Raw genomic sequence first — 13,094 nt, 5'->3', positions numbered from 1 at the left:
ATTGTAAGAAAAAAAGATTTTGTAACGTGAACTATAGTCGTGCGCGCGAAGAAATATAATCACACATCTAGGATAACCTACACATGTTTTCCAACTGCGGGCTTCGAATAATAGTATTAGAATATACGTAATAGAACATCATCTTCACTTCTATTGTACGATTGATAAGCTGACAGTGGAAAATAATGAACCGTCGTATACCGAGCAATTAGTTCTCCGGAAGAACACACATGTGACCGTGAAAGAATGCATATGCACGTTGAGCGTCAATAAATCACATCGAGTCATATTTTCTCAAACAAGTAATAAAGTCATGACAAACAGATTGTAGCTTTTGCTCGGATATATCAAGATAAAAAATATGCGATGAAAGACGTCGATATCACATGTCATCGTGCGAAGTATTATACATATCAGTATATCATAGTTTATAAAGTATATACAAAATATTAATAGTTATTTAGTTCTATATAATTCTCTGAGTGCGCGTGTCATATTATGGTAATTCTTTACTTATTATCGTCTATGAAGGATTATTAGTGCAATAAATAACATTCTGTTTATATAGTAACATAAATCATTTCAGAAATAACCTCAAAATATCATTGTCTCTCGACGATATAAAATATCACGCGTACGGAAGTTTACGTATAATAAATATTTACGCATGAAAAATTACAAAAAGAAATATAACCGATTACAAACGTTCTTTTACAAATAGACAAGCACTCTTTCTCTCCGTTTTTATCTCTCTCACTTTCTCTCTTCTCCTTCGCCGTTTTGTAAAATTTCATAACTTCGAAATCACAGAGACGTTTACCTGAGAACCGCTCGTAAAAAACATAGCTCGTCGATGATGCTCAGTTCTCTAGCGATCCCGCCGCAAGTTGCTCCGAAAGTCCAAGATCTCTCACTTAATCACACTTTATGTCCCGACCGGCAAACCGTACTCACCGATCATCCGATCACGACTGCAGCCCTTGAGTGCCGGCGCTCCGACAGAGAGAGAACGCGGGCGAATAAGTGAAACAGAGAGGGAGATATCGTCGGTAGATCCTGCCCCTACCACATCGTATATTCGCGAACACGCTGACAACTGCTATTGTATGCACGACTCTCACATGGAGGCCCATGTGTCACACGGAATTGGACGAGATATGGGGGTGGCTAGAGATACTCAAACAGACCTTTAAATGGACCCTGTACGAAAAGATCGGTCTCTAGAGATTCTGCTTTGCGCTCATACGTTTGTAACGTTGGCGACACTGCAATGTGTGTCGATAAATGTGCTCATTGGAAATTTTAATTAAATATTCCCTCTTGTTTCCTGCATTATAAGATTAGCAATTATTGTAATATCTTATATCTACGCTAATGACTCCTAACAAAAATTCTATTCAGAAGATATTTCCGTTTAAGGGTCGAGTCCGACCCTCTTTCTGTCGTTTCTACCTTTGTCATTCGACATCGACCATCATATACATAGATCTTGTAATATGGACTGACAATACAACGAACCTTGTCTTGAAGAAAGTTAGAGAGAGAGAGAAACATATTTTTCAGTACTTCTCTTTCTTAAAGTGTCTGGAAGTGCCTTAAGAGTGAGTGAGTGAGTGAGTGAGTGAGTGAGTGAGAGAGAGAGAGAAACTATTGGCACTTGCCAGTCCATATCTATAAGGTCAATGATCATATATATAACAACGCTGCTCGCGAATTGCCACAATGAAGTCGATCATGAATCTTTTTCTCTAACATCAACTCGTGAAAAGTGGAAATGTTCCAACTTGAAGGCATTTGGATATTTTCACTTTTCACAAGTTGGAGGAAAAAATTCACAATGGCTTGCAAGATTGTCCACCAGTGTTCCAGCGGAAGAAGATGTAAAATGTGCGTCTACTCACTACAAGCAAGTCTCTTTGGAAAAGTGAAAGGCCTGTGGTCTTGAATAACGACACGACAAGCGTATCAGCCGGCATCGCGAGTCCTCCGAGACTGCCAATCCCCCCTCTTCTAGCGGCGTTCTTTCGTCTCTCTCGTTGACGCTTCTCGCGCTGCTGCCACTCTTCCGCTGTTCACCCTCGTCGACAGACACCACGTGCGTGCCGCCACCAACACCAGCCCGGCAACCGGTACACCGTAAATCTATGTACGCTGCCAACGACGCGCATCTGAACACTGCGTGTGCGCGCAGCGCACCCGGTGCGTGCACATCGGTCCCCTTCACTCTTCCATTCTCCCCGGCGGAGCGCTGACCCCCACCCGCGCCCATTCATCCCCCTGCATTCAAGGCGAGGAACCGACGCCCCGACGACTCGCGAACAGAAAAAAGGAAGAGAGAGAGAGAGAGAGATTCCTCCTGACGCACTCTCTTGATCAATACCGCTGTCCGCCAACGGCGAATATCCTTCTGATCCTCTCTGGACCGCGCGACATTTCGGTGGCGTCGCCAAAAATGGGATTTATGGGCGACGACGTCCTCCGCTTTTCTTACTCGTAGAAAAACAGAATGAAAATGCTATATATTTTACCAAGAGTGAAAACAAAAGAAAACAAAAGAAAATAAAAACAAAAGAAATTTTATTATTTACATATATACAATTGGCAGATCAAAGGTTGCAACAATTTTTTTGTGAGTTACAAAGAAAATTAGAATTTTGCGATCTCAGTTCCTGGTACATTGTAAAATTGAAAGCCTAATGGTCAAAATTTTTACTCGGATATGCCCCCCCCCCCCTCTCTCTCTCTCTCACTCTCTTTTATATACCTCACAACTATCACATACGATCAAAACTGCCAGACCATGGGATTTTTGGATAATGATTTATGTGATTTTAGAAATGCAATGATCAGAACACAGTATCTATTCTGTCTGGAACACAAACAATCCAGCATAAATACAAATTTTATTATACACATATACACAATCGGCAGATCAAAGGTTGCAACATTTTTTTTGTGAGTCACAAATCGTTTATCTCTTATCTAATGGAAGGAAAATGTATCTCCAAAGAATTACTAAAAAACAAATTCTTCTATTGAACACAGGATACTTTGCGAAACTCATTGAAAAAAAGTGTTACTGCTTCTAATCGGCTGATAATACATACGTTGTATATGAAAGCATATTTTTAGGCGACAAAAGGTAATGGAATATACAAGAATACATTTTATTTCACATAGTACTACCAGATGTAGAAGTATGAAACCGGAATTTTCCTATAGATGGTACTAGCCATCAGTTTAGGGACCGTAAGACCGCTTCTGCAGCGCCATCATCTCTCTCTAACAGCTGACGAAGATTTTCAACACACAACAACGCAAGTTCCATACACCTGGTATACCGGTATATATTTCTATAACCTTAAACATGTTGAGTTTTGTGCCTACGAACTACGATTTGCGGACAGCATTGGTTTTTTGTTATCATTTGAAGAAAACTGCTGCGCATCGAATGCTTGTCGAAGCTTACGGTGAACATGCTCTTGGTAAAACACAGTGTTTCGAGTGGTTGAAAAAATTCAAAAGTGGTGATTTTGACGTGAGAAACGAAGAGCGTGGGAAACCACCGAAAAAGTTCGCAGACAACGAATTGCAAGCCTTATTGGATGAAGATGATACTCAAACTCAAGAAGAACTCGCGGATGAATTGAATGTGACGCAGAAAGCTGTCTCAATTCGTTTGAAAGCCGTGGGAAAGATTCAGAAAGTGGGAAAATGGGTTCCGCATGAACTGAATGAAAGACAGCAAGAAAATCGAAAAACCACTTGTGAAATGCTGCTCGACAGATACAAAAGAAAGTCCATCGTATTATGACAGGTGATGAAAAATGTATATATTTTGAGAATCCTAAGCGTCAGAAATCATGAGTGAATCCAGGCGAACCATCGACATCCACTGCAATCGCTTTGGAAAGAAGACAATGCTCTGTGTTTGGTGGGATCAGAAGGGTGTAATCTATTATGAGCTGCTAAAACCTGGTGAAACCGTTAACACTGATCGCTACCAACAGCAAATGATCGATTTAAATCGCGTGAAAAACGACCGGAATATGGAAAAAGGCAACACAAAGTCATTTTGCTCCATGATAATGCCCCATCACACACAGCAAAACGGGTCAGGGAAACGATCGAGGCGTTCAGTTGGGAAATACTAACGCATGCGGCTTATTCTCCAGACTTGGCTCCGTCCGATTATCATCTATTCGCATCAATGGGACACGCTCTCGCTGAACAACGCTTCAATTCGTATGAAAATGTTCGAAAATGGCTCGATAGCTGGTTCGCTTCAAAAGAAGAAATGTTTTTTTGGCGTGGCATTCATAAACTGCCGGAGAGGTGGGAAAAATGTATAAATAGCAATGGACATTATTTTGAATAAAATATTTTTTATCATTTTCAAACAACAGACGAGTAATTTTTACAAAAAAATTCCGGTTTCATACTTCTACACCTGGTAATAGACGATTTACCTTCCCGATTAGAAAAGAATCATCAGGAAAATTTATGAGAGAGAGAACCTGGAATCAGACCTTTTTCGAGGGGCAAACCGTTGGCATAAGAAAAATGTTTGCGTAGAAAATGTCGATTTCCTGAGTGAAAGATAACGACGGCCTCTATTAAATGCCGATGTATTATATGTCAATCAGCAATTAATGACCCCGAGAAACATGGTACGAATGGCCATGTTATTTTGTCAAAAATACTAATTAGTCCAAAGAGTTCCACATGTAGAGCTGCGAGATCGTGGGATTTCTGAATCATAATTTATGTAGTGTGCGACTTATATAACACTACATGAATATAAAACTTGGGGCACACGATACTTGTATTTATGCTGGCTTGTTTGTGTTTCAGACAGAATAGATACTGTGTTCTGATCATTGCATTTCTAAAATCACATAAATCATAATCCAAAAATCCCATGATCTGGCAGTTTTAATCGTATGTAATAGTTGTGATGTATATAAAAGAGAGAGAGAGAGAAAGAGAGAGGGGGGGGGGGCATATCCGAGTAAAAATTTTGGCCTTTAGGCTTTCAGTTTTACAATGTACTAGGAACTGAGATCGCAAAATTCTAATAAAGAGAGAAATTCAATTTCAATAATATAATTTACTTCCATTTGGACCATAATGATATCTTAAATTTCCGTTTCGTTGTTTTTAGCGCCAAAATAGGTTGTTTTAAATATTTACATGAATTTAATAATTAAAATTTCGAGGATATTTATAGCTTCTCTTACAGAAAAGTATCATTAACTACTTTTCTTCTTTTCTTCTTTTTTCTTTCGATGGCACAACAGCCTTAATAAGGTCTGGGCTTACCTTTCTCTCACATATGCATGGGATGCGCACGTGGATTATACACATGCATATGGGACCTACAGTTTAATCGTCCCTTCCGAACGGCAAATTTTTGGAGAGAGATTTCCGTGGCATTATTGACTAGTCAGTGATAAATTACTGTATTTTATTAATATTAGCACTAATGCCGAATGATTTTGAGTACTTAAATTACAGAGATACTAATAAAGTAAAATAATTAAGTGATAATGACGACAATAATAATGACTGATCTAATACGGAGCTCTAATAATAAATTATTGCGAAGTCTTCCTCAGGAATTAATTATTCGTGTGAAATACTGCACCTAATAATTAAAACCTGTATTAGCAGTTGTGCCCAGTATTTCAGTACTGTTTCACATGAGTTATCAGTACCTAGTGAAATAAATTAATATTGGAATTTATTATTCCATTTATGAAGGGTAGGATGGATTTTATAAGAAATTTTTAAGAAGATATACATATTTGTCAATTTTTACTTGTTTTTATAGTACTTGGCGGCAGTAATTAATAGTATTTAATAATTAATAGAATTTAATTAATAATTAATAGAATTTTATTATATTTTTTCTATATTGTATGGTATATCATTATATTTTCGTGTATTTTCAGGATATTTTATGAATTCGTCCATGATGTTCCATTTATTTATCGAATATTATAAATGTATAAATGTAAATGTACTTTTAATAAAATAATTAAAAAATTTTGATAACGAGAACAATATACATAAATGCTTTCATAATTAATGAATTGTTTTATTTCATAATTTATGAGTTTCATAATATATGTGTTTTTCAAAGTAACTTATAGTTACTTTGAAAATTACTGTTTTGAAATTTACTATAACCTGTAATTAAAAATCTAAAAATGACATCACTGTTTCACCAACATATATTACATTACATGGCAACTGATCATACGTTGTTTTAAACATATACTAGCATTATACTATTACATATATATTTTTTTAATGATATAGAATGTACAAGATGTTCTTAAGTAGTCATATAGCCTTTACTCAAGGGGGCGATTCTTTAGTTCATTTTAAATAAAATAGCTCATATAAACATATATCCTAAACAGCTTAGTTTCCGAAATATAGGATGTTGAAATTTTCAGAAAAATGTTAATGTTACACAGACTTTAAAGTATTTTATTGAAACTTGGTATAAGCTTATAACACATCAGGAGTAATATTTCAAAAATACAAAAAATTTGAAATGAAACATTAAATGAATTGTTGAAAATGACTACTTTCCGCCATGATACATTCTTCGGTCTTCTTTCGCAAAGATTGACATACATGCTCAAAGATACTGGTGTGTTGAAAAACTGATCACGGTTAGGTCATGGGTGAGTAACCACTTCAGACTCGAAACTAAAAAGAGACATATTTTTTATTAAATTATTATTATTTTATTTAATATTATTATTAATTAAATTCATCTTATTAAGTAAAAATATTAATTAAATGAGAAAATGCAAAAATTAAAGTAGCACTTTTTTTATTAAAATAATCTAATCTTAGTTTGTTTAATCTCCTTTGCATCAACATAATTTTGCTGCAAACAATAATTGCTATGTAAACACAATGTTATAAACATTACAGTGTAAGACGTCTTTATATTATATATATTTTTAAGACGTTTAAAAAATGTTTTACGTCTCAATTTTGGACGTTGTGCTGTCTGAAAATATCGTTAAAGTAAGTTTTTTAGTAAAAGATTAGTATCTATAAGTCATCTAAGTAGGTACAAATTGTCCTTTAAAGCGTCAAAATAGCATAAAATTCCTAATTTGGTTATTTACTAAGTTATACGTATATTTAAAAGATATTCGTTAAGTTCTCCTTTTTCTTTCAAAAATCTCATCATGAAGTTCTAGGAGAAACTGCATACGTCGAATATGAAAGAAAAGTGCTGATGTGCATTCAAAAGATAGCCAACAAGGATTGATAACATTGCGGATTTTGTATACGTAAATTTAATGAATCGGCGGCGAGAAACTTCTTCTCTCACGATTGATCGGAGTGTAATCTGAAATCAATAGTGGCCGCTAATAGCCGCTGATTATATACCTGTTATTGACTACCACGTGCTTATTCATTCCTTTCCTTGTCGATATATCGAGTACAGGAACTGTCAAACGTGCTTACATATGTTTATAAATACTCAGAAGAGCCACGTAGGCGACGTCATTGCTGTAAAAATCATGCGAGTAAAGTGTCTGAAATTAAGGATGCGATCCATTAGATGCTGCAGCGCTTTGAAGTGCCCAAAGAAAAGCCATGATTGGTCTATATGGCATTCCAAAGTATTTGCAGCATCTAATGGATTGCATCTTATGTATGTCGCTTCGCGTGTCTTTCACGTGTCCTCGCGTATTAAGATTGTTCTACGTTAGTATTACATAATCGATTACAACTCTTGTTGCGACAGCCAATCAGAAGCGTCTATAGCACCATTGATGCTTCTGGTTGGCTGTTACAACAGGAATTTCGTCTGCTGCGTTCGGCTTGCAACTAATGTAAAATGATTTTCATATATAAATATTGTGAGATTACGCGCAACATTCAGGTAGAACAGAAAATCAGAATGATATCAAAATGATGAGAAAATGATTGTAATAATTCACTTTTCGATCATAATTCGATCATAATTCGATTACTTTTTCGTCATTTTAGTGTTATCGTGATTTTGTAGTTTATAGCAACAGAGACAGCACAAATGTCCAAAATTGGGACATGAGACGTCTTTTAGATAACTTGAAATCGTATTTAAGATGTGATATAAGATGTCTTTAAGATATTGTTAAGATCTCTAAAACACGTCTTATGTCTCGATTTTGGACATTCTGCTGTCTGGGATGTCTTTTGATAAATCTCAACATATAACGCCTTATAATATTTTTGGATTCTGTATGTAATGATTAGAGTCTAATAAAGGAAATGTTATTCTTATTATTATTACTATTATTATTATTACTATTATTATTATTTTCTATCCAATCTGGATTATAATCGCGTAAGAACTTCAAAGTTCTATTAAATCGCATCCCCTCTCTTTTCCGGCAATGATGAAACTGAAATTGAAATATAAAAAATGTATTGTATTGTGAAATATAAAAAATGTATAAATAGTGTAATAAAATTGCATCTCCTTTACGAAAGAACTGTATTCAGTAAATAAAGGCTTTTCAATATACGAGCATATAAGATATGTGCGTACTCGGTACGGTACGCAGAGTTACCGTATTCCGCAGCAAGATAGACACCTCCTTCCGCTAACGAAACGTTTTCTCTGTAATCATAAATAATGACACACATACGTGCATACAAAAATCCATAATATTGCAGCATCGTAATATCATCGTAAGCAAACAATTGTACAATTGGACCACGCTTCGCGCGACAATGGAGAAAACAACGACTGAAATATTTTTAGAAGGATATTTTTTTCTGTGAAAATTCTTATTTTAAACTAATGAAACCCAATTTTATTTTATAAACCGAGTAGGAAAGAGAAATTAGTGAGTTTCCTCTTGCACAATTATATATATTTACGACCGTTAATATACGTTTTGAATATTAGCCACAATCCTCTTTTTCTTAATTTCCAAGTAATATTGAGATTGACGAGAAAGAGCTGAGAAATTCATTGAAGATGAATCGGTGCCAGGAACTACCGCTTGGCGTGCCCGACGACTTGGTCCCAAGCTCCGCCATGCACAGATTATTACAGCTTTTATCGATCTGTACAATGCTCCTATTTTTAATATCATGTTCCCGAAAGCCCAATAAGTCGACCAAATTATTTTCATTCGTGCGTGAAAGTTGTCCGTAGGTATTAAACTGTTTTACGATAGCGAATATTTTGTATCTCGTACATTCACGTTTACAGCCATAGTATTTAAGGATATTATACATACCTGGAGAGCATAAATGTCCAAAATCAGGATATGAGACATCTTTTAGACGTCTTGAAGTCGTGTTTAAGATGTCGTAATATAAGACGTCTTTAAAATGTTTTTGAGACGTCTAAGAAACGTCTTATGTCCCGATTTTGAACATTGAGCTGTCTGGATATACTTTTCTAACAACTTACTTTATTATAACAAATTTTATACGTTCCTACTTTTTAATTGTTACACGTGTTACATTAAGTATTTTCTTTTTTGTTGGTCTCCATCATAATAACATCTCTTTCGTGAAATTTGTTAAGTGGTTGTCGGAGAGCTGCCGACAGAAGTATTGGTGATAAAGTCATTCGTAATATTACGTGACGACATTATTGATGTCACTAGACATATGACTAATGTTCTCAGTAATGGTACATTATTCGTATCAGATTCATGACGTTTTCGATTTGCTGACTCAACTCGACTCGAGCAGCGTATCGCTAATCGTTAAACTCGTATCAGACTATGGATTAAAGATGGAGATTGAATTGAAGTTTGACAAATCAGTGTAGAATTCATTAAATTTCACTAAATTTGAGTTTAGTGAATTTTGCCTTGATTGGTTAAATTTCAATCCAATCTCAATCCTAATCCATAGTTTGATACGAGTATTACAATATTGCAAAGTATAGTATACGTAACTTAAACTATAAATTGCAATATTGCAAAGCAATGATGTACTGACGTCCCTCGTCCCTCCGACACTAAAGCCAGCAATACACGATGCTTGTTTTCGTACTGGATTGTTTGCTGGATGGAAACATTGCGTCTTGATTGGTATATTGTCATCTATTTTTGGAAATGCACCAATTAGAACTCAGTATTTCTATCCAGTAAGCACGAAAACAAGCATCATGTGCCGCTGGTTTACAACATGCATAACATATCCGTGTAGCCAAACGAAGCTCTATGAATTCAGGTGGCTTCGAAAAGTGAAGTGATCCGAGCTGGCCGAGCGATATTTAAGACATAAAAAGTGAGTCTTCTTTACACGGTTCAGTACAGTCAGCGACAGCAATCACATTTTGACAGCGGCAGAATTTATCCACGCAGAAGGTCGAGGATTAAGAGTGCGTTCTTTTATTCGGAACAGATGCAGCTGAATACATCTCGTGGATGCATCAAGATTTCATTTTTTAAAGTTACTAGCTAGGAACAATAATATTCTCCTAGAAAAATTCTCCTACATCTACAAATCGATTAATAAATTAATTTGTTCAATTAGTTTTTACAGCATTCATTACAATATCTAGACATTATTAATACATATTTAATTACATTTATTGAAAGTACTATATCAATTAATTAAGATTGTCTAACCTTTTAATCCATCAAACATGTTCCTTCTTCTTCTCAATTATGGTTTTGGATGGTCTAAAGGTCTCCAACACTAAGCTGCATCAAACGTGTTCTTTTCTTCACATCAAAGGAGTCGTGTTCGTACTTGAGGCATTTGCATTCGATCAGGCTTCAATCTGTCTTCTATCGGCAATCATTTAGAATGGGATGCTGATGATGCCTCCCTATGCGGCGTAACTTGCGTAAGCGTAACTTGCGTCAGCCAATCAAATCCGCCGTGGTAATTAGTAATTGGGTAATTAAGACGATTTGATTGGCTGACGCAAGTTGCGCTTACACAAGTTACTCCGTATGGGGAAGCAGCCAAAAAATGTAAACAAATTGAGCAGTTTTGTTTGCAACTCGAATTAAAGAACGCAGTCAAGATTAACGCAGCCCGCAGTTGCTGTGCGCAACTAGATACAAAAAACGGCTAAATTATATATCGGATGCAACGGGCCGCTTCTGTTGCAAATAAAAGAACACACCCTTATGATGTCACAATTGTTTTGTCAACCAACTGTACGGTAGCATATTGCTTCGGCCAGTCGTGTTCTCTGAACGCCACCATTTGCCGCGTGTATTTTAAATTCGTGAACTGTCACATCATTAGTTTAAATTCGTCTCAACTTCAGGTGTACTTTTTAGCAACTGCCTGTGGATTTGCGATCAAGAAAACCTTTCCCGCTACTTCCGTGATTGTTCCCGTGTAACTTCTTCCTGGTGAGTACTTCTTTGCCGTTAACGTTTCGTAACGTGCCGTTAACGTATCGTACTGCATGCAATCAGCGAACATAACCTCTATCAAGATATGAGAACGATGTTTTGGTAATCTTTGAGAAATTTTTTTTATTAAAAAAACGTTCCACAGAAACGATGCAGGATTAATGTATTGGAAAGTTATACACAACGCTTCGGAAGGGATTTCGAATTGTACGTTTTTATTAACTCGTAAACTCTCGCAATCATAACAGACTTCAGTATAACGATCGCTAGAGCGGTGCTGAAAAACTAAGTGTATCTTTCCATCTTTATTCTCATTCATATCTTATCGTTTAAATTGTCCAAACATGTGAAACATTAGTTAATTATTAATTAAGAGTTATATAAAGGCTGCTAATGAGTAGATGAAACTATAAGACGGTCAAATTATCAAAACTTATGATATTAGAGAAATAATTATTAATATTTTAAAAGTTAACAACATGGGTTGTTTCTCAAAGCCAACAGTGTGTTTTCGACGAAAAACGTACAATATACATAAATTGTCAATACACATGCATATATTACAGGTACATTTTGCAAGCATGCCAATTAGAGGACATTACTATAATATATATATATATATAATATGATCAACATAGGCCACCTTCGTATTCATCTTCTTCCTCATTTGCTTTTTGCACCGGTGGTGCAGAAACCCCCGGCTCAGCCTTCTTTTCCAACGGTTGATTAGCCGTTGCATGATTAACTTCGGCTTCAACTGTAGATTGCCCCATTGCCTTTGACGCATTAGGAGAAACATAAGATTCTGCAGCGTTCGCCCTTACTCCAGCAGGCGGGACAGAGTACTGCTGCTGAGGTAGAGATAAACCTCGCGCCAATTTAGCATATTCCACGTCCATATGTTTGATGAAAGGGCTGTTTAGCGCTGCCCTAGCTGAATCCGCGTCCTCGTTGTCGTATGCTTGCAGCAACATCTCCAATGTTTGCACCTAAATTCAATGGATGAGGCTTACGTTGATCAAGAAATTCATGGAAATGGAATTCTCAGTTGAAAATTGCAATCGCGCAAAAATTGTGGTGTTTGTTCAAATTAACAAGAGTCTCCCGTACCTCAGGAGCTTCGCAATAATTGCCCCATTCTTTGAATGCCTTCTCTGCCGCTACTTGATCATCCCGTGCCAGTTGCACCAGCACCAACGCCACAGTTAGTCTGCCTATGGATTGCCAGTGCTTTATCTGCTGATGCATTCCGATCTCTCGACGTATAGCGTCTGCCGCTTCGTCATACCTTTGCAGCTTCACCAGCAGTCTTGCCGCCTTGCTCATGTATTCGGCCGCATGGCGCGGACTATCCTCACCCTTGAAAAAGATGAAACAGTTGATTTGAGTGCACTAAAGACTTCTTATGTTTTAAATTATTTGCGTTTAAAGCGGTAATTGCTCACCATGACTATGTCAGCCGCGCGTTTAAAGAGCTCCAAAGCTTGCTCTGGTTGGGTACTTTCCAACATCTTAGCTGCCTTGTCGAGAGTAGTTACACCTGATTCGGGAGAACCGTGTTGCTGAAAGAGGCTACAAGCGCTGTGAGCTAACTGCGACACATTTGACAAGTCTCCCATTTCCTTGTTAATGAGCAGAGCCTGTTCGATGCACCTAAAAATATTGCGTTTTTGTACTATCGAAAAATATCGCGACTAAATCTAAATTTTATATATATATATATATATA

At 36.5% G+C, this 13,094-nt stretch overlaps 1 protein-coding gene across 4 annotated transcripts in view; it reads right to left on the bottom strand.

The window, feature by feature from the left end:
* Positions 1 to 6,513: 6,513 nt before the first annotated feature.
* LOC106749301 (gamma-soluble NSF attachment protein-like) overlaps positions 6,514 to 13,094 on the bottom strand; it is a 7,775-nt gene continuing 1,194 nt past the window's right edge. Inside the window, exons 2-5 of one of the 4 annotated variants that reach the window (XM_014628624.1) lie at positions 12,812 to 13,019; positions 12,477 to 12,725; positions 12,010 to 12,355; positions 6,514 to 6,723 (exon numbers count right to left, since the gene is read on the bottom strand). In XM_014628624.1, coding sequence (XP_014484110.1) covers positions 6,653 to 6,723; positions 12,010 to 12,355; positions 12,477 to 12,725; positions 12,812 to 12,985 — 840 coding nt within the window. In that variant the 5' untranslated portion in view covers positions 12,986 to 13,019 and the 3' untranslated portion in view covers positions 6,514 to 6,652. Of the gene's footprint in view, positions 6,724 to 8,612; positions 8,645 to 10,710; positions 10,785 to 12,009; positions 12,356 to 12,476; positions 12,726 to 12,811; positions 13,020 to 13,094 lie in introns of those variants that run through there. The other 3 variants (XM_014628621.1, XM_014628623.1, XM_014628622.1) reach the window with 3 other exon arrangements.

This window comes from Dinoponera quadriceps, unplaced genomic scaffold (genome assembly GCF_001313825.1).
Source record: "Dinoponera quadriceps isolate SergipeBrazil2010 unplaced genomic scaffold, ASM131382v1 scaffold3317, whole genome shotgun sequence".
Taxonomy (NCBI): domain Eukaryota; kingdom Metazoa; phylum Arthropoda; class Insecta; order Hymenoptera; family Formicidae; genus Dinoponera; species Dinoponera quadriceps.
The sequence above is the reverse complement of the archived record's forward strand: the minus strand, read 5'-3'. Positions and strand labels throughout refer to the sequence as shown.